Source organism: Bacillus rossius, chromosome 10, assembly GCF_032445375.1.
Source record: "Bacillus rossius redtenbacheri isolate Brsri chromosome 10, Brsri_v3, whole genome shotgun sequence".
In the NCBI taxonomy this organism is placed as follows: domain Eukaryota; kingdom Metazoa; phylum Arthropoda; class Insecta; order Phasmatodea; family Bacillidae; genus Bacillus; species Bacillus rossius.
This window is the reverse complement of record NC_086337.1, coordinates 34,298,866-34,326,262: the sequence shown is the minus strand read 5'-3', so window position 1 is coordinate 34,326,262 and position 27,397 is coordinate 34,298,866. Positions and strand designations below refer to the sequence as shown.

At 37.1% G+C, this 27,397-nt stretch overlaps 1 protein-coding gene across 1 annotated transcript in view; it reads left to right on the top strand.

Moving 5' to 3' along the window:
• Nucleotides 1-27,397, top strand: part of LOC134536317 (hemicentin-2-like) — a 365,105-nt gene that overhangs the window by 84,966 nt on the left and 252,742 nt on the right. The window contains exons 2-3 of the mRNA XM_063376068.1: nucleotides 14,628-14,760; nucleotides 25,348-25,556. Of these exons, the coding sequence (XP_063232138.1) occupies nucleotides 14,628-14,760; nucleotides 25,348-25,556 (342 nt within the window). The remainder of the gene's footprint in view (nucleotides 1-14,627; nucleotides 14,761-25,347; nucleotides 25,557-27,397) is intronic.

Genomic DNA, 27,397 nt, shown 5'->3' with positions numbered 1-27,397 from the left:
CGCCATTTTGCGTGGGTTGCTCTGCGACCGAGAAAACGACACAGCATTACTCCGCTTATCTAAAACTGCCTTGAGTTACTCTTTGGTCGTGACCTCGAACCAAAACTCTTACAACGCTTACAGTTGATACTACTGAAATTTTTGTAACTGTGATATTATTTCATGGACTCGCTGTGTTATCACGCGAACCTGAGCGATCGGAAAGCGTCAGTTCCGGCACGCCGCTACGGATAACGTCGGACGACAAGCTCGGTCAACGCGGCCAGACAGACACGTCTGCACAATCGCGACCCCTCAAGGGGAAGTAGCGTCCCGTCCCGTCCCGTCCCGTCCCGTCCCGTCGGCGGTGTCGCGTCGGGGAAAACCATTTAAATATTTGCCCTGGAAGCGAGGTGACGCGGAGGGTAATGGCGCGGGAAATTTAATTTCGACCCGGCAAAGGAAGCCGGGCGTGTTTAGAGGTTTGTAGGGCGTGAAGGGGAAAATGGGTAGGAGGGGGAAATTGGAGACTGACAGTGGAGAAAGGCATGCAAGACATGATTAGAAAACTTGATCGAAGCTCCGGTGTCGGTACTGGCACATATCTTCGTCTTTTGCTACAGGGACAGCTTTTAATGAAATTTTTTTTTTTACCTGATGCTATGGGGAAAAAAAATGTTGCTACAATGTGTTAAATCTCGATTTACATTTTTCAACATGAAATTATCTAATTAAATAATTTCTAACTCTGACTGACTGATGGACAACGCTCAGCCTACACCAGTGGACCTGGAGATTTTAAATTCTGAGGGAATATTCCACTAGTTCCCTAAGACTGCACCAAGGAGGGACTTTGTGAATGCCAATTCCTGAAAGTGTGAAAAAGGGCGGTAAAATTTGTATGAAACGATATACCTCCCAAATGCCTCACTCATGACGAATTCTCAGGAACTGTAAGACCTGCAGACTTAAAATTTGGCACGTGTATTACTTTTGCTACGTTTACTTCCGCTAAACAAAAGGATTTTTACGAAAATCAGTTCCGTAGGAGAGTTGCGGGGGCGCTAAGTGTCAAAATTTCACTATTTTTTTTAATAATATGGCATTGTTGCTGCTTTCTTCGCATCCATCTCAACGGCTATTGCATTGCTGATTATTTCTGCATCTTCTGGCTTCATTTTCAGACCTTAATCAGCTATGAAGGCTGTTGTGGAAGCCTTTGAAGGTTGAACTGATGTGCAAAGCCTGGGCAGCCCCGGGTACTTCAGTTAGTTATGTTATAAACCTTTACAGTTATGTGGGTAACTATCCATACTTCATGAAACAAATTTTAATGCCTTTGTTCTAATTTAAAAATATACGAGAATCGCCATATTTTTATTGTAGTTTCCTATACAATTACATAAGTTGAACACCCTTAGTACCTGGCATCGCTAAATCAATTTTTGTTTAATATTGCAAGTTTTCTGTTAAGATTCACTTGAAAATGACGTATATGTAATTGTAAAGTTACAAATACTTTATTTTTTAATCTGACCCTCAAATTAAAATTTACTAAATAAAATGTGTGTCAACATTTCGGCAAAGATTATTGCAGAAAAATGGATTAATACCCGAAATCTACATTTAATTGTAAGATATTTACATAAATATTTGAAAGTTATATAAATTTTATATTTTAAACGCCCGTGCGCAACATGACGTGACATAACTACATACTATTTTGTTAAATCTGTAACGTTTTTATCAGCGTAAGCCATAATGCAGTAAATTAGGTTGTAATTATCTTGTTTAAGAAGAATCTATTTTTATATCTCACGGAATTTTAATCCATAACCTTATTTCCATATACATAAAAAAAATAGTTTTATAACAGTGAAAGGGTTTCTGAAATCTGTCTAAAAGTTTGCAAGTTTACTTTCTACAAAGAAACATAATATTAGGTTTTAAAAGATCTTTTATTATATTATTAAAGTATTTGATAATTAGTTTATGTATTGGTGAAATCCATTACATTTTTAGGAAAATTGCGTGAAAACATTTTTAGAGAGCATTTTTTTTATAAAGGACCGTCTTTGCTGTCCACAGTATATAAAAGAATTATGTTGATAGAACGGAATATAAAGTTTCCTTGTTAAATGACTCCTGCAAATTAAAAACTGTCTTAAGGGTTTTAATCTCTCAGCTGACGAAATGCTGTTAAAATCACACGTGCTGAAGGGACCCGTTATCTCCGGTCACATATGTGTGAAAGAGTGGTTCACTGATTTATTATTTTTAAATAAAAAAATATTCAAACGTGAATAACTATAGTGAAAAAAATCTTTTCCCATACTAACAAGTCCTCTTGTAATTTAAAACATGTCTTCTGATCATTCTTCGGCAAGGAAACATTTCTACAAAATCACAACTGAGTTTTAATATTGTTGGTGCTTAAAAATTGCATTTGAAGTAATGTGTTTAGTACCATTATATGCATTAAATAATCCTTCAAAAATCTATAATTATAAAAATATAACATTTCCAAAAATACATTCCCAAGTGTTAATGCATTAGTATTCAAACAGTGGCAGAAAAAAGTAGGCATATGTCAATACTTCCGCAAATACTTTCAATTTTAATATAAACTTTTTGTCATGAAGTAAAATATTTTGTACAATATATATATATATATATATATATACACACATATATACATTTTTTAAGAGTTGCCGTGGTTTTATTTACATTATAAGTAGCCTTATTCGTGGGTGAAACAGGATACAAACAGGCTTTGAAGAAGCAATACTAAGCCATTATCCGTATCTTTTGCATAAAGCATGGAGAACAATAATAGAATGAAAGATACACATCCTTAGAAACACAAGCGCTTCCTTTATAGTATCAGGTCCTTTGTTTATATAATGATCTCGTGACACTGGAATCTTTCAAGCCCTTACGGTTGACACAAGAATATATTTCTTTGCTTTCTGCTTTATGTTTATTTGCATATTTGCTTTGATCATCTGACTGGAAGAAGATTTTGAGACAAGCAGTACTGATGCAGAAGTGAAACTTTTTCATGCATTTAACAAAAATGTTATTAAATTTAGTTATTATATTGATATTTGTATGAATATATACTTAATGACATTGTTTGCAAATGAGCTACAATTTACTTAAGGAGAAAGTACTTAAAAGTTTTTACATAAAATTAACAGTTAAAAGTTTAGTTAAATAAGCATTCTTGTTAAATACCAAAAAATAAAACAAGTAAAAAATTTCAAATGTGGCACTGATAAGACGTAAAATGTTATTTATCAAAACAAAAGCATCTATTGCGCACTCAATATTAGTTTTTCTGGCTTATTTTGCACAATACCTTACAAAGTATTTAACAAACGGTTCATGTCCTGTCGTCACGATGGCGTAAGGTATTGGCAGCAATAATCTGAATTGAAAGATGGCAAATTAATAGATCGACAAAGAAGTAATTAATAATAATGAGTAAACATGAGTCGATGTGGTGGGCATACAAAGTGACGCTTAATGATTTTGAGAGGACCGCGTTTAACAAATATTATTCATATAACAAATATACAGCGTGTATATCATAAAGTGAGATCCGTAGGACAAACCTCATCCATCCAAGTGTACTCTGTAAGAATCGAGCCGACTAACAAACAGATTGTAGCACTCTTAAATTGGCTTACCGTATCGCCTCCAGCCTCTGTGAATAAGTGTGCGAAGTGAAATCATACTCATTATTCCTTAAGAATCTCGTGTGAATGGAGCCTTTAGCGCTGTACACACGCGCATCTTTCTTGTTGCAAGAATGTACACAGCGTCTTGTTAGCTTTGACTTGTGACAAACCTCGTGATCTCCCACCAAGCATGCAAGCGACCAGTATACAAGGACTTGTGTACTAGCTAGTGTGATATAGAGATGGTCTTATTTGTAACTACATATATTTATTGTAAAATTCTAATGTAATCAAACATAAAATCCTTTCATTTGTTACAATGAACGTATAAATTCTTGACCATTTAAGCAAATTTTAAATAAATAAATTCTTAAATATTTAAAACCTACCGAAAACATTGAGGACATAAATATGTGCTGTATTTATTCTCCACTGTCTTTTATATTCGGGTGTTACTTAGCTAGAATTGGATTTGATGTTCACATTCTCGTTCCCTTTACATGCAATCTTTACGTGCAGAAGAAAGATCCCCGTTTGTACCAGGCTTTGGTATCAAACAGCCTTCCCGAAATTACGTCTCGGGCGAATAATCTATTTCACATAGAAACGAAAAGTTCTTCGAAATTTCAGATAATTGTATCTTCGTAGAAAGTATCCTGTACATCAAGTTCAGAACTATATTTTTTTCCGTGCAAGAACGGAAAACGCACATGTGGAAGAAATAAGCGAGTTTTTGTGAGTCTTTAAACGAGTTTTTTTTTTTTAATTTTCTTTCATCCCAAATTAATTCTTGTGGATCAATTTTTGAGGTAAGTTAAATTTGGTACCGTATATTTGCGGAGATAACGGTAGATTTACGAATATTCACGGATGATTTCTAGCCAGCGTTTTTTGTAAATTTAAAGGGGAATATTTTTTTTACAGTTTATTCATCCCTGTGTTGCAATCCACACACGAAGGTCGCTCTGTGTGTGCTGGTCTTCCATTTCTGCACGGGCTGTGCCCGATGTGTGCTCTAGGGCATGACTGGAGGTGGGGGTAGTGGATTGTGGTGGGGCAGGAAGGGGTGGGAGGGGTGAAAAGTTAGACGCCACCGGCGCAAAAGAGGGTTTGGCGAAGCTTTTAAAAGCCAGAGCGGGCACCAAACCGGGCGAGGCAGCAGCGGCATAAAATGAGTTTGGAGTGCATCAACTTCCCTGGAGGGTGGGGCAGGGAATGGTTTGGTGTGCCGGTGTGTGTGTGTGTGTGTGGGGGGGGGATAAGTTCATTGCTGCCTTGCTACAGCCAGCCAAGGGGTAAAAAAATAAAAACTCCTCTCTCCCACTTCCTTTCTCATACCGCCAGTAGTTCCCTCCTCATTCTACTCGGATCACAAGCCAAACCTATCCACTCCCAAAAAACCCCTCCCACCGTGCGTAATGACAAACTGTAGGGTAGAAAGTTCCGCCTCAAACACACCATACCCTCTCCCTTTTTTTGAAAAAAAAAAAAAAAAAAAAGTCGGGAGCTGTGTTCTTCGACTCACACGCATTCAAATGGGAGTACGTCGAAGCCCTATCATTGCGGTCACAGGATACATTTCTGCTCTCTCTTTCTCTCTCTCGCTCTCTTTTTTTTTCCTTCGCTGCGGTTAGGTGCACTCAACCATGTTACTTCGAGACGTTTTGCAGTTGCTTCAAATTCTGAGAAACTTAACGATGGAAATGATACTTCCACTTGTTAATAATTTTCTTTTAAGTAGTTTTTTTCGCAGAACATGCCTCGCGAGCATAACTATAGGTAGAAACAAATTCTCGTGTTAAAGTATACTGTATTTTTCTCTATATAATTAATTGATGAAATACCGCAAAAAGTATTCAGGAATACATACGCGTTGACAATCAATTAATAAAGGCTAATTATGGGAGATTAAAAAAATTGATTATTTCGGAAGTCGAAAATGAAAAAAAAAAATGGAAACGTTTCATTTGAAGAGTATTAAAAATCTATGTTAGAATTCGGTAGGTCTATTTTAACAACAAGTACCAAGTTTTATCGAGGTTAATAAATGAAATTGGGTTTAAAGTACTTTATTACCAAAATTCAAGAAGAAAATAAAATACACTTAATTAGGATTATTTCTTTTTGGAGTAATGTTACTTAATACCTACTACACGGTGAAAGAGGCGAATTACTAATCATCACACCCCAACTAGCTTGCATCTCTAAGCCTTTAAGTATGGGTGCGTAGCCGCCACGAGCAATATAAATAAAACTTTGCAATTTAATAATCAACATGAATGATAGTTCAAAATCTACGTAATAAACTCCAACACTGACTGGCTTACAACGCACAGCCTAAACCAGAGGACCTATAGATTTGAAATCTGGAGGAAATATTTCTTGAGTATCCTAGGAATACACTAAGGAGGGATATTATTTTTAAATTCTATCCCCAAAGAGATGGTAAACCTTGTATGAAGCGAAGTACTGCTCAAGCACTCACTCATCATGAATTATCAGGAGCTATAAGACCTACAGATTTGTAATTTCGTACGTGTATTGCTTTTACTACTTTGACATCCACCAAAAAAAAATTTTTTTACTACAATCAACTTCTAAAGAGGGTTGCAGGGACTTTAACGATCAAAATTTATTTTTCAATGCTATTGCATTTTGCTCTCTTCGAATACACGGCAACGGGTATTGCATTGTTCATGCCTTCTGTATCTTCTGGCGACGTCTTTTACATTTTAATTCTTTACTCGCTTTAAGATCCCACCAAGGTCGGGTTGCGGGAGCGTTAAAGATTAAAAATTTCCCGTCTTTCAAATATAAGTCATATTTATGTTAGTAATCAATTATATACTTGAATGATAAAATACATTAATACAGTAAAGAATAGCATACTCAAAAAGACACTTTTTTGAATATGTTTACAAATGTCTACAATTATAATTTGATTTATTTAAATTCCTAAAAGATTAACGTAGATTGTAGCATTGTAGTGTCTCTACACTAAAGCATTCCCGATATTGTGAAGTGGGTCACTCAAAAATCTCTCTTACCCTACTCCACCGTCGAACGCCACACATGTTCGTTATGTCAATATAACTTTTATTAGATAAACGAAACGTAAACTAGGTATGGTTATTGAGTTGAAAACAGCTGTGTAATACATAGTTCGTGAGTTTTATTGGGATTTCGCTTTACGATTTTATGTGCAATCCATTGAATATTCGCCCTCAATGGTGTTATACGATATAGTCTACGCATTATATGAGGTCTAAATTACACTCATGTTTTTTCATGGTGTCATAGTTTCTTTTTAGCACCCCAGGCAACGTTAAAGATAATTAGACGCGTGCTCATGCATTATTTTGTTTTTAAATCATGAGTGAACTAATATGGTGAAGAAAGAGGAATTTTTTTTTAGGGTGGGGGGGGGGTTATAAGAATGGAAGCGTGCTCCAACTGTTACATACCCGGGCGTCAGGAAAACTATAGGGTGTTCCTTATAATAAGAACTTTTCTGTCCATTGCTTTGGATCATCCTTTTATTCTCAAGACTTTAAAAGAAAATATTATTTGAATAAATTTGGTTGTAATATACCACGTGTTCGAAACGGACTAAAAAGTATAAAAGTTTGATTCATTAATAGTTCACCTAAGTCACTAACAATTTTATTGTACTGCAAATGATATGAACTGTTGTGCGAGTTTTCTTTACGACAGCTACTTCCTACACTCCTTGCTATTGCATGCGCCCCCACACACCTTTTTTTTTCTTTTTAAATCTTAAAAGTTATTTCATAGGTACTAAAAATTCACATTCTTAAATATTCAGGACAACCTGTATGGGATTAGGAGATATTATTTTATACCCTTTAGTATATTTTAAAAAGGTGATATATTGAAATTTTTGAAATTTAATAATTAATTTTCTGTATTTTAGTCTTATCTGTCCATCAGTTGATTTTAAAGAGTGTTTAAAATTTTAAATAATTTTATGACTTAAATAATTTATTATATATTAAAATTACTATAGAAAATAATTATAAAATTTTACTTTCAGCAACTCATAAGAGTAGTGAGCTATGTGTCAAGTTTCAAGTCTCTAGCTCATCGGTAAGTTAGTTTAAAATCGATTGCTAAATTTGTTCTGAACGAACAAACAGACAGAAAAAGCGAGTTGGTAAAAAGTGATATTAAAATGCAATGACGAACATTTTATGTGTTTAACTTATTTATTTTAATTTTAGAATTATCTTTGATAAAACTTTGCGTCGTTATAGATACACACTGGTCCAGACTGGTTAAATTTTAATGCCTATTTGTTGGACAGTTCTTCTTGAATTATTCTACTCCTAGAACGCATATTAGTGAATCATTATTAATGTTTGTCCTTCATCAAACCTTATTTCTCATTGATTCATGCTACCTCAGGTAGCCTGCCTACGTGAGCACCCGCCCATTGCATGTTAAATACTTCTGACACAGTTCAGTCATTCTTCAGTAGCTACATAAGACTAACTTAAAAATAAACACACACACAACACTCTGTACTTTACAAAGAAAAATATTGGAAAACATGTTAGTTGGTTCTTGTTTCGAATGTTTAAAAATTTAAAAACCTTAAAATTATTTAGTAACACATGCCTGCAATATTTTTCGTACCTACCCTCCCCCTTTTATATCTTTTTTTATTTCTGTTTGCAATGCAAAGTGTGGTTTTCTTTTGAAAGTTAAGCTGTTTGAAATTGTGGCTGCAAAAGCGAAATATGAGAGCGCGATAGGCTAAATAACGTCCAAGATTGCGGATTTCGCTAGAATCTATGGTGCTTGCTAATAAAAAAATATTTAATTATTTAAGGTAAAAAAACGTAATCACGATGTTGAATTACATTTGAGGCGTCATAATTCATTCAAGGTCACCGCTCACCACAGCCACGACGCCGTCTTAGGAGCCCCATTTTTACTCTAGTATTTAACATAAAAGTCCATCTCGGCGCAATGCTGGTCTTCAGGTATCTGCCAGTCACCAAAAGCTCAATTAAAAGAAAATTATCGTTCTTCAAAAGATTCCTGCAGTGGGAAATTTTAATTTAATAAAATTTTTTTGACATACGTCATTGCAGTTTGGCACCGTTTGACTTGGAAATAAATGTGTGAGTGGAGTCCAGGAGCTTCAGGGCCCTATTTCATAAAACTTATTAGTCTCATAATTAGGAGTCAGTAGTCATAGAATTTTTGCTAATTATAAGTTTGGTTTCATAAAACTAGTAGTGTAAAAAAGTAGCTAGTAGTGTAGGACTCCTAATAATCAGTGATAAAATGAGTTCAAAATCAAGAGTGTTTCATAAACTTCAAACACAAATATATTGCACTGATTATTAGCACTGAAATTTATCAATCTTGGCTTTATAATAAATCATTTTAAGAGTCATCAATTTTTAGAGAACAGCAGTGGTATCTGTTTGTGAAGTACAAAAATTTAACAATGAAAATGGAATCCACAGATTCTAGTGGAAGTGAAGATGATGTAATAGTAAGACGTCCGAGACATTTTCAAGAAAGGAAAACCTAAACGTTGTTAGAGGAAACATTTGAGTACAATGAACGTTTTAGGTTAACACGTGGTGTTTTTAATTATGTGCTCACAAGGATTGAAACTTTTTTATTCCATCCAACAGCACGGAACCAGGCACTTTCACCTAAGCAACCACTGCAAATAGCACTACACTGGCTTGGTAGGTAGTGGTGTGCAATACCACTGCATAGCAGACATGCACAATGTTTCTAAAAAGCTACTGTCTGTAGGTCAATTGGCTTAGTCTTTGTCGTTTGTGACTAAACCGATTGCTACTACATAATCACGAATTTCTGTCTAACATAACTTCTTCACATCTTTTGTTAAAGTGCCAGAAAATGCACCAAACAGAACATCTCTATTCTCGAAATTTTTTCATATTTCCTGTTTTTAAGTTCTCTTTTAGTCATTTTTACACAATGTTCAAAATTGTGAACATCAAAATATCACCCACCAACATAAGCTGACTATTAAACTAATAAAATTAGTGAACTATTTTAGCAGTCCTTCAACTTTGTTTATGAAACACAAATTTCTACACTATTAGCTACTTTTTATTTCACTACTATTTAGGAATTAATATTATTACTGTGTTTATGAAATAGGGCCCAGAAATAAAACTTCCTGCTCATTATATTATTAATTATAAGAAACGTAATTCTCTTTGGCTGAGGTCGCAGATAAAGAAAATATGCAAGCGAAAAATTATGCTATTGCGCAAGCATGAAAGCATGCGAGTGCGCAAGTATGCTGCGTCATTTCTTCCTGTCTCCCGCCGTCTCCTTCTCTCCCGGCTCCCCCACCACATACGTAGCTATTTCCCCTCATGCTATCGGAATTTTCGTAACGCTAGGAAATTGTAGCTACTTCAGAATAGACGTTTCACTTAAAAAAAAATTCAAGAATGCAAAATGACAAACAAAAAAAATGTATAAATTCACAAAAAAAAAAACAAGCATAAATCAGTTCATATCAAACGGATGGACCTAACGATGAAACTAAACAGGTATTATGTACAACACAACGACGACAGCACAGACGAACACATAAAAACTTAAATTTCAGACAACACAAGAATTCCGTGAAAGGAATATAGTAATGAAAAAATAACAGCACAGACTAACAAACTGTTTCAACAAGGACAGTAAATACATACAGACAGTGCAACTAACGCATTTTAGTATCCAAAGGACACAAAGATGAAAATAAACACAACGACAACGCCAACGAACACCTCCGGTATCCTATACGAAATAATTGCGACGTTTCGGGTACAAAAAAAAGACAGAAAAAAAATTTACCTTACAGAAATCTGTTACTCGTATTTAAAATGCGTATATGGCTTTGAGGAATTATTTACCAGGTTTCAGTTAAACTGCGTGGTAATCCATAGCTCCGAGAGGCCGTTTATACTCTCTTCTCCTTCAGCCTTAGTCCTCAAGCCTTTACGAGCTTCCATCTACCTCCTCTTCCCTCCTCCTTACTGTAGAAGGCCGGCGTGCCTTTTACTATCGCCGCGGCGAGAACAAAAGACGATCGATTCGCGAGCGGGAGAGATGTACGCCATCTTGCTCTGCCGAGCGGCGGAGTGCTTGTGACTTAACAGACGTGGATGTAAACCGCGCGCCCCTAGCTACACATCAAAAGTATATGCGAAGTATTTGTAGAGTTTATTATTTCGCGAGAAAATTCAACTGTTTACTAGGGTTCAACCACTTCGTCCATATTTTCAAAAAATGTTTTCTTACGTTTTTTTAGAATGGTTCTTGCACTGAAGAATGTTTATATAAATATAATTTTAGACATACGCCAATGGTAGTTTGCACTGTATGTCATAGATAGAGACCCGAAATATTTGCGGGTTCATTTCGTGTTATGCTAAAATTCAAATAAATATACCTTAGTGCTGCTTCTGTCATTGGTTCACTGTTAATCTGGAGGACTGAGGGCCAATTAGAGACCCTCACTCATAGAAGTGTCGAATCACAGGCCACCCAGTCGAGACGACTTACAAGTCAGCAGCCAATGAACAGTTGGCATTTTCCCGAGTGTGTAGATGATATTGGAGTCTATCCTGGAGGTCATTGAACCCGCGAATTTTTCGGGTCTCTAGTCATAGAGGAAACCCAAAGAACGAACAAATAAAGACGAATATGTGAACACTCTTTGCACTGTATGTCATAGATAGAGACCCGAAATATTTGCGGGTTCATTTCGTGTTATGCTAAAATTCAAATAAATATACCTTAGTGCTGCTTCTGTCATTGGTTCACTGTTGATCTGGAGGACTGAGGGCCAATTAGAGACCCTCACTCATAGAAGTGTCGAATCACAGGCCACCCAGTCGAGACGACTCACAAGTCAACATCCAATGAACAGTTGGCATTTTCCCGAGTGTGTAGATGATATTGGAGTCTATCCTGGAGGTCATTGAACCCGCGAATTTTTCGGGTCTCTAGTCATAGAGGAAACCCAAAGAACGAACAAATAAAGACGAATATGTGAACACTCAGAAAACAAGCCAAAACCGACCGCTTTCAAACGTTGAATTTATAGACAACCCATGGGAATCTGTGGAGGAAATTAGTCAAAACAATACCACACCACAGATGAACACAGTGGGCTGACGAAACCAGCAACTACGTACAACGTACAACGTACAGTTATGGACAACACAGTGACAGACAGAGGAAACCAACGAAGTTGCTGAAAGATAACCTGGGCGACACACTGACAGTGCAGCGACGCAGATGCTAACCCAGCGATGAAATCGAACAGTTATCCTGAAAACACAACGGAGACAGAACAGACGAAAACAGCAGGATTCCTAAGACAAAGCCCCAAAGAAACTGGTTCCGCATTTACCTCAGCCATTGAGAAAACGCACACTTTAATACAGAACAAACGAAATTTCGTCGTCAAATAAACACGTTACATAAAATTAAAACAGGTTCCAGTCATAAAATTAACAACAGATTACAGTAGATTGCAGACTATCTGAACTCAAAATGCTTTTGTGGGGCCATGTATTTTTTACGAAAATATTTTCCGACCAGCTGTGTTATAATTTTGTAGCGTTGCCTGTGCTTCGTAGTTGGCTGGTTTTATTTCAGTTACGTATCTACTATCAGAACACCAATCTTAGCCATTTAGTGCGGAAGCAAACGCGTCCTGAATGGTCCGACCTATTTGGCAGCAAGTGAACAATCGCTAGCGCATGCATAACCTATCTTACTCAATGTAAGACTCGATTAGAATTTTCGCAAAAACGTAAAACAAATCCCTAAGAATTCGTGATAAAACATCATCTTTTCTTTTTTTTTCAAATTGGATTGTCTTAATAGTGTCATGACGTACACAACTTAGTGCATTGTTTAGGTTATATACTGTAATTGCACTATTGTAAGGCAGTGGCGTAGCCAGGATTTGTGTATGGGGGGTGTTAAGAAGCATGGGTGCCCCCCCCCCCCCCTCCGTATTAAAGTGGGCGGGGGGGGGGCCTCCCCTGGGAAAAATTGGATTTTAAGGTGTAAAATAGTGCTATTTTAGCAGTTTTCAGTACTTAAATTTAAATATTGTAATGGTAAAAATTGTATTAATTTTAATATGAAATTTGTTTGAGTGATGAATAATAAATTAAAGATTTGGTGCTAGGGGGGGGGGTTTCAACCCCTAACCCCCCCCCCCCTGGCTAAGCCCCTGTTGTAAAGCAACGTTTTAAAGCATTAAGATTTCGATATTTTGTTACTAGTGTATTAAAATAAGCTCCACATAAAATTATTATCTAATATGTTTACTTTTAATCAATACATGTCTCTGTTTGAGTGCTATTCAAAATAATCTCTCATAGTATTGTTGACATCTAATGAACAAGACGGTAACGAGGGAAAATTCAAAACCAGTTTTGGTTTCAGGCGAAGAAGTCAAGGATCAGAGTATTTTTGTTTTGGTGAATGGTGCAACCTCATAACTTTTTTACGCACCACCATCGCCGCGGATAGCCGTGGGGAAATAACTTTTAAGAGTCATATAACCGCTGTCGTTTTTTCTTACAGTCAATTTCGCCTGAAGAGTTTTTGGGTTTATAGCAACAGGGAAAGTGGTTATTCCATTTTTTTTAAAATAAAGAAGCTTGTGTATATAAAATGTCGAAAAGATGTGAAACAAACCTTAAAAAGAATTTCCTAAACAAATGTGATAAAGAGAGGTAAAAAGGGTTTAGTTCTAGGAAATCTAAAAACGCCTTTAAATATGAAGTAATTAAAAAAGTTTGTTTGAAATTTTTTTTTTTTCAAATAAAATTATTACTTAAATGGTTTAAAATGTTAAACAAATAAGTTCGAACGACGATGCATCTAGTTTAACGCTTAATCAGATCTAAATGCAAACATATTTGGAATAATAACACTAAAATATCTCGTTCAGTTTAACCTATTATATAAGAAAAAATAAATTAATGTTTCGCTCCTAGCAAACATAAACTTCATACCCTGGAGTCGGTATATAGCTCGACGCGCCACCCCAGAGACACAACCGAGCATATGCAAGTGCACAAATGCACAAGTTCACAAGTGCGCCAGTGTGCCAGTGCGACTTTGCACAAGTGTACAAGTGCGCAAGTGTGCAAGTGTGCAGGTGCGCAAGTTTTCCTGCCGTCTCTTCTCCCGGTTCCCCCGCCACGTACCTAGCAATTTTTGCTCAAGCGATGGGATTTTTTTTGCAATGGTAGAAAATTGTTGCCGCTTCAGCAAAGAGGAAAAAAAAATTGGTTGTCTGTAAAGTCGGTTAACGGACGATACATTAACGTGACAACGTCATAACAAAACATTTATGAAATGATTGCATACTTTTATGAATAAAATTGAATCATTTTTATTGAATTATTACTATTTTGTATGGATACAAAGAATGAGTGAAATGAAATCTACAATTTAATTGATAAATTTACTTTTATTTGCACTGATTAATTCAAATATGTGTATTACTTTAACGAAGAGATTATTTGAACTACAACCATTATACATGTTTGCTATTTAACTTCTTCCGATCTGTGTTATTCTGTTAAGGATAGGACGATGATTGGAAAAGTAGGAAACTAATGGGAGTGTTTCAAGTTTAACTTGCCTCGGAAAAAGTCAAATCAATGGTTGTTCCAATCGAGTGGAAGAGAGATAGATGCGGCGCAAGCGTACAATGAGCGTAACGGGACAATGAGCGTAACGGGACAATGTGCGTTACGAGACACTTTTTTTCGTGCGTGCAGCCGGCGTTCGTCGATTTATTAGACGTTGTCACGTCAAAAAAAAAAACCTTTTATGTTCAATTAAATACGGTTTAAAATCACGTAAGGGAAGAAAGCCGGAAGGAAGCCACACCGGGCTCGTGCTTGTTCGCAGTTCCCTCGTCCCACGTGCAAGCCATCGTGGGAGACGCAGTGCGCCTGCCCTGCGACGTGTCCGCGCACGAGCGTGGAGACGCCGTGGTGCTGGTGCTGTGGTACCGAGAGGACCTCGGCACCCCGATATACAGGTGAGGTACCGCCCGGCGCCGTCCTCAATTAGAAGATATGCATGCTACGTTGTGACGATTCTCTAAGTCGTGACCTTTATTAGTCATGACCATTATAAGTTGAGACCTTTCTAAGTTGAGACCTTTCTAAGTTGCGACCTTTCTAAGTTGTGACGATTATAAGTTGTGACGATTCTAGGTTGTGACGATTAAAAGTTGTGACGATTATAAGTTGTGACGATTCTAGGTTGTGACGTTTATAAGTTGTGACGATTATAAGTTGTGACGATTCTAGGTTGTGACGACTATAAGTTGTGACGATTCTAGGTTGTGACGTTTCTTAGTCATGTTGATTCTAAGTCGTGACCTTTATTAGTCATATGACCATTATAAACTGCGACCTTTCTAAGTTGTGACGATTCTAGGTTGTGACGATTCTAGGTTGTGACGATTCTAGGTTGTGACGATTCTAGGTTGTGACGATTCTAGGTTGTGACGATTCTAGGTTGTGACGGTTGTAAATTTTGACGATTCTAAGTTGTGATCTTTGTTAGTCATGACTAGAGACCTGAAAAATTCGCGGATTCATTTCGTGAAATGCTACATTTCAAATAATTATACCTTAGTGCTGCTTCTGCCATTGGTCCACTGTTAATCTGGAGAAATGAGGGCCAATTAGAGACACTCACTCGTAGAAGTGTCGAATCACAGGCTGCCCAGTCAAGACGACCCACAAGTCAGCAGCCAATGAACAGTTGGCATTTGCCCGAGTGTGTAGAGGATAGTGGAGTCCATCCTGGAGATCATTGAACCCACGAATTTTTCCGGTCTCTAGTCATGACGATTATAAGTTGCGACCTTTCTAAATTGTGACGATTATAAGTTCTGAAGATTCTAGGTTGTGACGATTCTAGGTTGTGACGATTCTAGGTTGTGACGATTCTAGGTTGTGACGATTCTAAGTTGTGACGATTACATATAAGTTGTGACGATTACATATAAGTTGTGACGATTACATATAAGTTGTGACGATTACATATAAGTTGTGATGATTATAAGTTGTGACGATTATAAGCTGTGACGATTATGTTATGACTATTATAATTTGGGACGTTTCCAAGTTGTGACCATTCTAGGTTATGTTGCCCGGAATTTTTTTTTAAGGTATGTGTTTCTAAGGTATATGTTTCTAAGTCGTGTGTTCCTATGTTATGAGTTTCCAAAGAACGTGGTTCGGCGTTGTGTGTTTCTAAAGGTGTGTATCCATAAGTTCGCATGTTATCCGTTGCATGATATCATTATGTATAATCCTGTAACACGACGGTGCCACGATGTTGGAGTTCCGACCATGTCATTCATCCGTTACAGACTATCCGCATTAAAAAAAAAGAAATGTTACGTTACGCGGATACATCGGTAGGTCAGTTTAACAGTAGCCGTGATAGCAGGTCAACTTGCAGCGGCCGCCTTAATTTTTATACACCCTAAGATAAAAAGAAGAAAGAAAAGAAAGTCACCCCGTTGGCGATCAAAAGTATTTATAAGTAGGCAGCTTTTACAGTGGTTCGAGTTTGTTGGGTAATTAAAAGTTTCAGACAGTGAGTGGGCTGTAAAAGACCTATACGAGAATGCATCCAACGGAATTTCAATATTTTATTGTTCAATTCGGTCAAAAAAATTAAGAAGAATGACACACCACCCGTCCACACATTGTTTCTTTCGTTGAGCCGTAACTTTCTTTGATGTGACGGCGAAAGACCGACAAATGACGGATCAAGCCAGTTGCGTATCTTCGTTTTACGTTTTGAAACGCAATGCTGCAACGAGTCCCGGCCACACATGCACGTTTTGTTTACCCAACGTGGTTTCCTTTAGGTTGTTTGCTACTTATGGATACACACCTTAAGTTACGTGTTTATAGTTATGACAGTTCCAAAATGTGTGTTTCTAAATTATGTAGTTTGGCATTGTGTGTTTCTAAGTTACGTGTTTCCAAGTTATGACTATTCTAAGTTACATGTTTCTAAGTAATGTAGTTTGGCATTGTGTGTTTGTAAGTTTAGTGTTTCCAAGTTATGACTGTTCTAATTTGCGTGTTTCTAAATTATTTGTGGATCCCAGATCCCGCCGGCACTCGGAGACATGCGAGCAATTGTTTGTTCTTTCTCTGTCCGTATTAGCACACGCTGGTGCAACGGGAATTCGCACAAGTCAAAACACAAAGTTATGCACAACCGTGCTAACTAAAATTACATGGGAAAAAATTACGCAAATACAAATTTTTGCTGTGAAATTGTATCTATAGTATAGCTATTAGGTTGATTTTAAATTCGAACTACAGACATCGGCTGCAGGTTTATCACGACAGAATAAGTTGTAAACCTCCATATAACTTACGGTATAAAGTGCCTCCCTAAGGTTGCTATACATCTTTTATGATGGAGGTCAGTTACATTTTTATTGTAAATAATAGAGAAAATATCTAAGATTGAGCACTGTGTGTTTGTATTATGTTTAACTGAAATAGGTTATACAACACCAACAAACTTTGTCGCTGTCGCATAATTATTTCATTGAAATTATCTGGGGGAGTAGTCACACACAACAAAATTACGTGGAAAAATAATAAAGGTGTTGCCTCCAATTATTTCAATGAAATAATTTTGCGACCAATTAACATAAAACAAAACGTCTCGCAAACTTACACACGGTCACACAATAATAGTGACTTTTCGGAATGGTTTCGAATACGACATCGGCTAGCTGATTCTGGCTTCATGCAGCAGAAGCGTTCAGACGAGGATTTTAAGTTTTCACGACCACGTTAAATTTGCATGTTTTAATTTCCGTTCCCGGCATTCGCTGCAGCGACCAAATTTTTACGCGCCATTACCTAGCGTGACCTCGCACTATAGCCTAACTGCGTCTTTCTATAAACCATGGATGACTTTTAAACTATTCATTAACTATCGTTGCAACCAATGGTGTTGCAGTTTTTGTTTTTTAAACTTTTTTGCGTTGGATAATGTTTCTCTCACTAAGGCTTATCTATAGAAAGGACAGGCCATTTAGTTTATGTAATTCAAAAATTAAAACTTAAAAGAAATTTTTTTGTGTGCATAAAACGTCTGCCAGGCATTTGCTGGAAATTATCTACATAGAAATTTCTATAAAAAAATAATTTTCTTCTTATAAAGCTATTGGTGACAAGTAAAGTTAAATAAATTACGCATTATTGTTATTTCAATGCATCTTTTTATTTAAAATAAAAATGAATGTTGTGTTTAAGCTGTAAAAAAATATGTATTTATACTTTCTACAAATTTAAAAATAATGTTAATTTTTTTCAGGAGTTTTTGGGTCTAAATTGATTAATTTAATTTAATAATGTATTCTTTCATTTCTTAAACATAATCTACATGCTTTAAACGATACTTGAACTTAAAGAAGAAACATTAAAATCACATAAGGGGGGAAAATAAAACGGCCACGATCCTCATCTGACACTTCGCAAACATGTCGCTGTTGTCTTTAAATAGAAGTGACGTCATTGCTATCAAAGTTTAGAACACGGGACGGGGTTTTACTTGTGTTTGCTTTTAATTGCAGAACGGCATTCGACTAACGCGGAGGTGTTTGTGTTCTATTAGCTCCCGTCGGCGATGGCACACTTGCTCAGTCAACATAAACGTAATCATCTCGGTGGGAAATCGCGCCTGGTGCAGTTATGACTCGCAAGAGCCAATTGGCTCGGAAGAGAAATTGCTGGCGAGCTTACACGCTCATACGATCTATATTCACTAGTAATTCAGAGTTACCTACAAACATGTCTCAAGTACATGACTGGGCTGCACCACAACACATTGTAAAAACAACGTGAGCGAGTGTTTCAGTACTCCCCAGTGATGTGCAACATTTAACCTCGGTAACGAGCAAATTAATGTGTTCTCGTGTTGAAAATACACTTGTAATACGAAACTCAGACACAAAGTTTAACGCAAAATTCTTTGAAATAATGCCGAGCGTGATAAATAAACGCAATTTGTGTTTTCAAATCACACGTAAATGCATGTAATTTAAAATATTTATAAATGTTTACTGACGATAAAAAAAAAACCTGTGCTGAAATGCTGCAGTAGCAATACATAAGGCTCAGTTTCACCGAAAACGATTTGTTACCTTATTTTCATGCCATAATATTTATCTCCGGGAAATTTATTCTGATGTTTAGTTGTAAAAATATTGCGTTTTGTTTTCCGTTTCAATTTTTATTGCCAGATATATGCTTCTTGTTATTTGCCTTTTGTAAAACGTTATGTAAATATTTATAATACTAATTTTATTAAACTAATTGTGTAACTATCACTCACCAAAAGTTCCTTTTCAGAGTTTTCATAGCTGGCTAACACAAACTTTATTGCTTATAAAATATAATTTTTGATGAATATATTTAAGAAAATCTACAAAGAGCGAAAAACCAAAAATTTGATATGGAGGGTGCAGCTGAACCTTTAATGTTAATTTATTTAACCACTTACCAAATTTATAAAAATCAATGAGGCAACCTACCATTGTATAAAGAGATTATAATAGTAAGTAAACACTCTTTACGTATATGTATATATTTATAATATACGAAAAAATGTAAGACATTCAGTAAATATAATTCAGTGTTCTATAAAATTGTATAAATTCTGTCAATTAATTTTTCATGTTGAAATATGGCTTTGTAAAATCAACCTAAGAGTGCTAAATTATATTTTTAATCTGTATTAAGTGTCTTAAATAGTTTCCCTTTTATATATTATTTTACTTATAAATATTTTTTAAACTGTTATAGAAAAATGCATGTTTTTCAGTTTCCAAATACTTATATGAATACATGAATTACCTATTTTAGTGATGTATTCCTGTGTAAAGAAACTGAAAGACAAAAGCTCACTAGCATGTTTTCTCTAAAGCGAACATGAAACCATATTCTCAATGGGCACAATGGCACAGGTAAATTATTAAGAGTGAAGATTATAAATCTTACTATTTTTACTAAAGAGTTTTCTTTACACCTCCAGTTATTCCCTATGAGACATCTGAAATATGTCTGGCAGCTTTCTTATCCTTACTTGGTTTCTGCGACCCAAGTGCTCATATATCCATATTTATTCGGTGGTATCACACTGTTGATTGGCATACGAAACCACCTCTTGGCACATCTTCCCGCGTACTGTAACTTTGAAGGTACTCGCTACGTAGATAATGCAGATCGAATTTTGTTTTATGCATATAGCTCCAGCAATCACCCTTTTTCTAAATCTCTTAAACAAAGGATTACGTTAATACGTTACGTAAAAGATATGAAACATTTAACGTGTTTAAACCATGTGGCGTTATATAGGGCCACGTCGTTCAGAACTGGGAATCAGGACTCTTCAAATCATAGTAGGATTATTAAATTGTAATTATATGATTTAGCATTTTTCAAAATTATTATTTATTGTATACTTTTTTGTAAGTTGTATTTATAAAAACAATTTATCATCCAATATTTCAAGTTGCTTTGCTTCTAGGTTTTAGCCGCGTCAAAGGCGAAGATTTCACTGACGTTTCGGTCGACCTATAAGTTTACATCATCAGGATAAGTATCATTATATATCGTCTAATTATATGTCTATTTTTTTACTATGTGACCATCTAGCTTAATTTGCATGTTACTTTCCCGCTTGCATCGCTTGCGAAATGATAGGATTTAAATACTTCCGCCCCTTCTCCATCCTCCCTAACTAAAAATTAAAAAAAAAAAATCCTCGATGCGAAACACGGCCAACTGGCGATGACAACAAAACGTCCCCAATGTGATGAAACCGCTGTCCGATCCATCCATCCGCACATTTTCGCCCCCCTTTCAATCCCGTACCGCTTATTCCCTCCCTTTCACCCCCCCCCTCCCCCCAGCGACCACCCCCATCACTCTGCTCTTCGCACGCTCTGCCGGGCAGAACACAGTCGCGAAACCTGCACCACGTGTCGGGCAACCCCCCCCCCCCTCCCCACCACCGCTAGAGCCGCGGTGAAGCCTGCGGATCACGAATTGGAACCTTCCCCAAACAGCGACATGAACCAGCCACAGCCTCCCCCCTCCCCTCCCCACCTCTGCTCTTCGCCACGCAGAGCTGCGGCGGTCCCCGACTGCGGCACTCTGCTGGTGTAATGTGGCGCCGCTCTGCTGATGGCGTACAGTGGCAGATTCTACACGCCCCGCGGTCTGCTGGCGTCCCTTCTTCCTCACCCCCCCCCCCCCTTCCTCAATCAGTCCTCCCTGCAATTCTTGCCATTCCGGTAAGACGAACCCGCTCGCTCGGAAGCGGAGCTGTATACCGGCGAAGTGGTCACCACTCACCCCACACGCCAAGGTCACACGTTTTCGATTCACGGCCCGGGGAAAGGAAGTGAGATGTAAAGTAGGGAAAATTTTAGCGAGTTGGAAAAGTGGCGGACGTTTTGAAGTTATACTTCAAATGAGACTTCCAACAAGGTTGCGTTAAACGTTTAACGCTCCTGGGGAGGGGGAATAGAAAGAGAGAGAGAGAGCGATAGTGAATGCTTTTGTAATGAACTAAGTAGAGAGTGAGAAAAAAAATAAAGATCCTGACAGTTTGTAATGTCGCCTAATTTGTTTCAATTTTCAATACCCTTTTTGTATATTACAATTTAAATTGCAGAAAAAAATTATGTTTCATAGACACATAAATAGTGAGTGTATGTCATTTCTCTATGTCCACGAGGTCTCGCCGCGTCAATTTTCTCCTTGGGGCGAACCCGTCCGCTTAATTAAATAAAAAGCTTTTATCGTTGAATGATTTCATGATTTATTCCATGAAAATCTGTTCTCATAAAAAGGTTAGTTTTGTAGACATTTCTACCCTTTCCTATTTTCATTTCCACATTACGAAGTTTCACTTATTCCGCGCGGAGGGACTCCACGCACTATTTTTGCATGCAATTAAAACTATTTTTTAATGATGCCAAAGAAGTATAACTTCTCACGCACGTACCTAAGTACACGCACCCATTTGTTTTCTTGAAAACGTTCTCGCCCACTTAAAACTTCATTGCTTCATGATCATACACTTCTAAATAATTTCACCTTCGATTCACGAAGAACATTTGTTACAAATTATCCAGGGATCTTCGTAAATTTATAGGTAGAAAAATTACTTACTTTGAGCGTGAAAACACTAGTTTAATATTAATACTAAGTAAAAATATTGAAACACTAGTTAGGACTACTGCCAAAACACATGTATTGCTCCAGCACATGTGTTTTTACACTACTTATACAGAACAAACCAGAGGCTGAGTCGAAGTACGGTGTTGTTTCCACAGGACAATGTTATCTGAAGTTGCAAGGAACTATTATTTTATTTGAGGTGAATTATTCGTTGGGAAGTCCGTTTATCTACTGTAATTTCTAATATTGTTATCATTTATCATCATCATTGTCATCATCTGTGATATCCCCGATGTTCACGAGATCTGAAGTTCTAATTCGTTTACTAATTCGTACCCGGCCTCTTTGGATCAAGGACCCAACGCTTTCACGCATCACCGAGGACTCGACATTCGGAGCACAGGTGGATAAGCTTCATCACCGTCAGTGGAGGATCCAAGAGGATCGGTGAAAGAGGGATTCACTGCAAGTTATGGAGCAGTAGGTCACCCAGCTCGCAAACATACAGTTTTCTTACTATTCCCATTGGTGTCGATTTATTATTATTTTTTAGATTTCTCTGTACGTGTTATTTTGAATAACTGTATCCAGTAACCTTGACGAGATGTTAAAATGTTAAAAAAAAGTTATTTAAATTGCAATCCAATAAAAAAGATACAAGTACTTTCTGCATTACATCACGCTGTGATTTATTATTGTGCTTAAATATTTTCTAAATATACTACGACCTCGCCTACACACTGATAACTAGCGCAGAATATTCGTGTTGAAATGATTTTCACAATTCCTACTGTGAAGATGAGTGAAAAAGCAAATTTGTTTCTTAGCAACGACCTCTATATGGTTCTAAAGATACAAACTTTTTTATTTATGTTGCTGATTCCAAAGACTCTAAAATGTCAGAAAAATTTGTTCATTTATGTTCGAAGAAATTTATTAACTATTCCATCTTTTACGTGATTGGAAACATTAAATACTTCTTTCGCTATTTCACCAGAAAATATATAGTGCATTAACCCTCGACTAATGGTTTTAACCCGCAGACAACGAAACTTTTCTCCATACCATTGAAGCACTTAAGTCACCGTGGGAGAGATAATTTAATTTTATTTACACTTATTATAATATCAATGGTGTGAAACAATATCAAAAAATTAATATAAAATATTTTATAACACGCCCTACATATAAATCTGTTTAAATCTGAATTACCTATTCATCGTAATAAATACCCACAAAATAAAATAAATCACATTATATACAGTACAGCGCATTATGAAAGTATTTCAACGTTTTTCATGAATTTTTTTGACTTTTTAAATGAATTTTTAAAATCATACATCTCCGAAAACATTGAAACGCGAGATATAAAATCGGCAAATATAATCAATAATAAAAATTATAACAGGCTTACGGATTACTATGAACTTTCGTTTATCTAAAATTTAATGGTTTATTATGAATGAATTGTTATATGTATCTGACATTGTATTGTGTTCATGGCTTTATTTAAGTACATTTGGAATTGATCAGATTTTTTCCTACAGTAATATTTAAAACTTTCATCAACATTACGCTTAATTTTGCGTGAAAGAACCCACGAGTTGTTAAGAGTTCCACTGCTAAATATATATATATTACGTGTTTAATTTAAAATATCATAATTAAAAGTGTAAAATTAGCAGTAGGCCTATTCAGAGAAGGGGATTACTAGACGAGAAAACTTAGAATATTAATTTCACATCAAGTGAAGGTAAAATTGAATATAAGTGGAGAAAACTAAGAGGTCTAAGGCTTACTTCACGTGGTTATACACAAAACTTGAAATAATATATTCTTTACAACATTAAAAGTAATAAAAAATATAGTTTTGAATATGTTGCAGTATACGCTCACCGGTGTTCACTTCGTCATTTAACATAAGCATGCTAAATAAATAAAATTGTCTGTTTACAATATATAGGGATTCAGCCTTAAACAAATTATTGTTTTAATTTTATTTGTGTATTCAGTGATTAAAAATCAATAGAAAAAATATTCTATATCTTTCGGCTGAAACACAAGCTGATGTATTTTTAAAATAAATACTTTTTTTTAAGCAGTCACTTGTTCACGTGTACAAATATTTCACACTTATTTAAGACAATTTAAAGTATTTAACATTAACTTATAAACAAAAAAAAAGAGTTAATACATCAGTTCGCTTTTCAAGTAACTGACTAACGTTACAATTTTACTAATAGTTCGTACTACAAAACCATGAAATACTTAATGATGCATGTAGGAGTGCTACCCTGTTAGAAATAACAATACATTTACGGACTTTCAAACGTAGAATTCATTTGAAATGAAAGAAGAGTTCTTAATGTCCGTAAATCTTCGAAGATAACCAGAAATTAACGAAGATCCCTAGATAATTTGTATCCCGCATATTTCGTAAATTGGAGCTGAAAATTTTAAACAGTGTATAGACTTTTTGGAAGGAATATAAAAGAACTGAACTCCACTAAGATGCATTTTTCAGAGGCACTTACGGGAAATTGTTTATTTAATAAGGTGATTGGCAAATTCTTATTTCGTATGCACAAGGGAAATCGATTGCTTACGATTTACAAATGGTACTAAATAATTTAGCAGCTGTGAATAAATCTTTCTGTGTTTGTTGAACAATGATAAACCAGTAGATACAGGCTTGTACTAAAATTGTAAATCTAAAGTAGTAATTCACACAGAGCAAACTTAAAAGGGTTTGCAATAACAATAACGTCAAGCACTAAATGTATAGGAATTCGGACATAAAACTTGAAAAAAAAATTAACAGTCTCAATGACGCACAAAAAGCCGCCCACCACAACAAAAGTTTTTACAGATGTATTGGCAAATAATATGTTCAATGAGCTGACAGAGGTTTGGTGTTTTTTTCCCAGTGTGGACACGTGCGATAAAGACTTCTTGTAGCGTTTGTTCACGAACTTCACTTGAAAAGCAACGTACCTCTCATGTATAACGGTTGTTCACAAAGAGTTGGTGTTGTTTTCCAGTGTTGGACACGCGGAGCTCTGGTCGGTCGAGCACGTGTTCGCGAACTTCGCTTGAAAATCAACGTACTTCTCATGTATAACGGTTGTTCACAGAGAGGGGGTGTTGTTTTCCAGTGTGGACACGCGGAGCTCTGGTCGGTCGAGCACGTGTTCGCGAACTTCGCTTGAAAATCAACGTACTTCTCATGTATAACGGTTGTTCACAGAGAGTTGGTGTTGTTTCCCAGTGTGGTCACGTGCGAGAAAGACTTCTTGCAGGCGTTTGTTCGCGAACTTCGCTTGAAAAGCAACGTACCTCTCATGTATACCGGTTGTTCACAGAGAGTCGGTGTTGTGTTCCAGCGTGGACACGCGCGAGAAGGACTTCTCGCAGGCGGAGCGCTGGTCGGACGAGCGCGTGTTCGCGAACCGCGCCTACTTCATGGTCGACAAGCAGCCGGCAGAGCTCGGCATCGACCACGTGCAGGAGGCTGACGGCGGCGTGTACCGCTGCCGCGTCGACTTCAAGGTGGCGCAGACCCGCAACAGCAAGGTCAACCTCACCGTCGTAGGTGAGTGGGGGTTATTTGACACCTTAGCCGCCCGGGCAGTGATGGAACGTCGTATCCATTTCCCTACGACTCTTAGGGAGTCCGTATCGGTCCCATCGTGGCTCAGGGTCGTAAAAGACCTGCTCGTTTTCTTCTTCTCTGGTTCGTCATAACCAATACAGGTACTAAGGTAACTTTCATGACTAGCCAATATGTATCAAAAAAAGGTTGATAACCAGCCTGCGATGGATGTTAACTCTGGTACTGTTGAAATATTAGGTACCAGCAGCTTTTCGCGGTCATCTATCATCTGGTGTGTATAAACATAAACTACCCTTTACGATATTACTTTTAGCTTGTAACTATGTAGACCTTCCTACCTCTACTTGGCAAAAGATGGAAACACTTGTAACAAGTTGGCGAACGGGACTCAAATCAATCCCGAGTATGGATACAAAGTATGCAGACCAATTTATCCAAATTTTGGTTTCACACAATTTTTGGGCCAGGATGTACCTGGGTCCACAATCGGGGTAGAACTCGCTAGTCCTTTCTCTTCACAAACACTGTCCGAACGTGATTGTTATTTTCTCTGGCCGTGAAAAATGTCGCAATCAAGAGACTGTCTGGTGTCATCTGGAATGACTGAGGTCAAACTGGGACGAAAAAGATTGTAGGGGTAGTAGAGTCGCATGAACCTCGGGTGATGGTCGACAAGCCTGACTTTCAGAGGGCTGAGTGTAGATGGTTGCAGCCTCTTGCTCAAAGTAGACTCTGGAGGTTCCTGGACCAGTTCCGTGGGGCCATCGACGGGAGTATGACGCGTCACGATGCACTTCCATAAATGTGGGGTACTTGGGCCTTTATGTGCCACCCAAATATTCATTTGAAAGGGAGTGCTGCGGGAGGGTACGGTGGTTTCATGCCCGGAGCTGTGATCGGAGGTAACATGATTTCCTGTCAGGCATGAGGTTCAACTCTCGCGACGTTCTTCCATCAGTCAGGAGTAAGAACATTATGGATAGGAACCGGCTGGCTCACAGATTTACCCCTAGGCTACCAGGTACCAGGGACCCGACATCTGGATGCCATCATGGGCCCCGACTACATGGGCACACATGCAATTTGAAGAGCCTTAGACAAATCCACGCTATTTAAAAACTTCTCAATATAGCCTAGTGATGTCTGTTTACAAAAAAAAAAGAATTAGAATACGCTGAGGACATATGTGTAATTCTGTTAACGCATTTTGTTTTTTAACTGTCATTTTATAAGCATGAACAGGGCTAAAACGCCTATTTTCATAATATATTTTACATGTGAAGCGCCCAAGGACCATGCATTACACCTTTGACTTCATTGCTTCGTTTATAATGTCGTGGTTACCGCTTAGATTTTATAGATGTCCTATGCACAGCGAGAAATCTGCAAGCCAGTTCAGAGCCTTGAGCTTAGAGGGTAAACCGCACTGGCGTAGCATTTATCATCCCGCCTCACCAAAACACAGATATGCCTCTAACAAGGCGGGCTCCTTAAAGTACCAGATGTGAAGATAACAAAACAATACTTGTCTCACCCGTGAAGCTGGGTTTGTGGCTCTTAGCTGCGCTTACAGATGTTCTTGAAAACCTTTGTAAAATACTAATGGATATCTTGATGTAAGCTTTTGGGCATACGCCATTGTTAAGCACATGCATGTCTGTAGAAGAAAACTACAAAAAACCAAAAGGCAAAAAACACAAATTAAGCAAAAATTGCTGTTGTCATCAGGATATAGCCTTTACACCACATAATATTCCATGACAGTTTTGTTGTGTTTTTGTCTCTTTTCAACTGTTGTTCTCTTAGTCCATTTTTCTTTG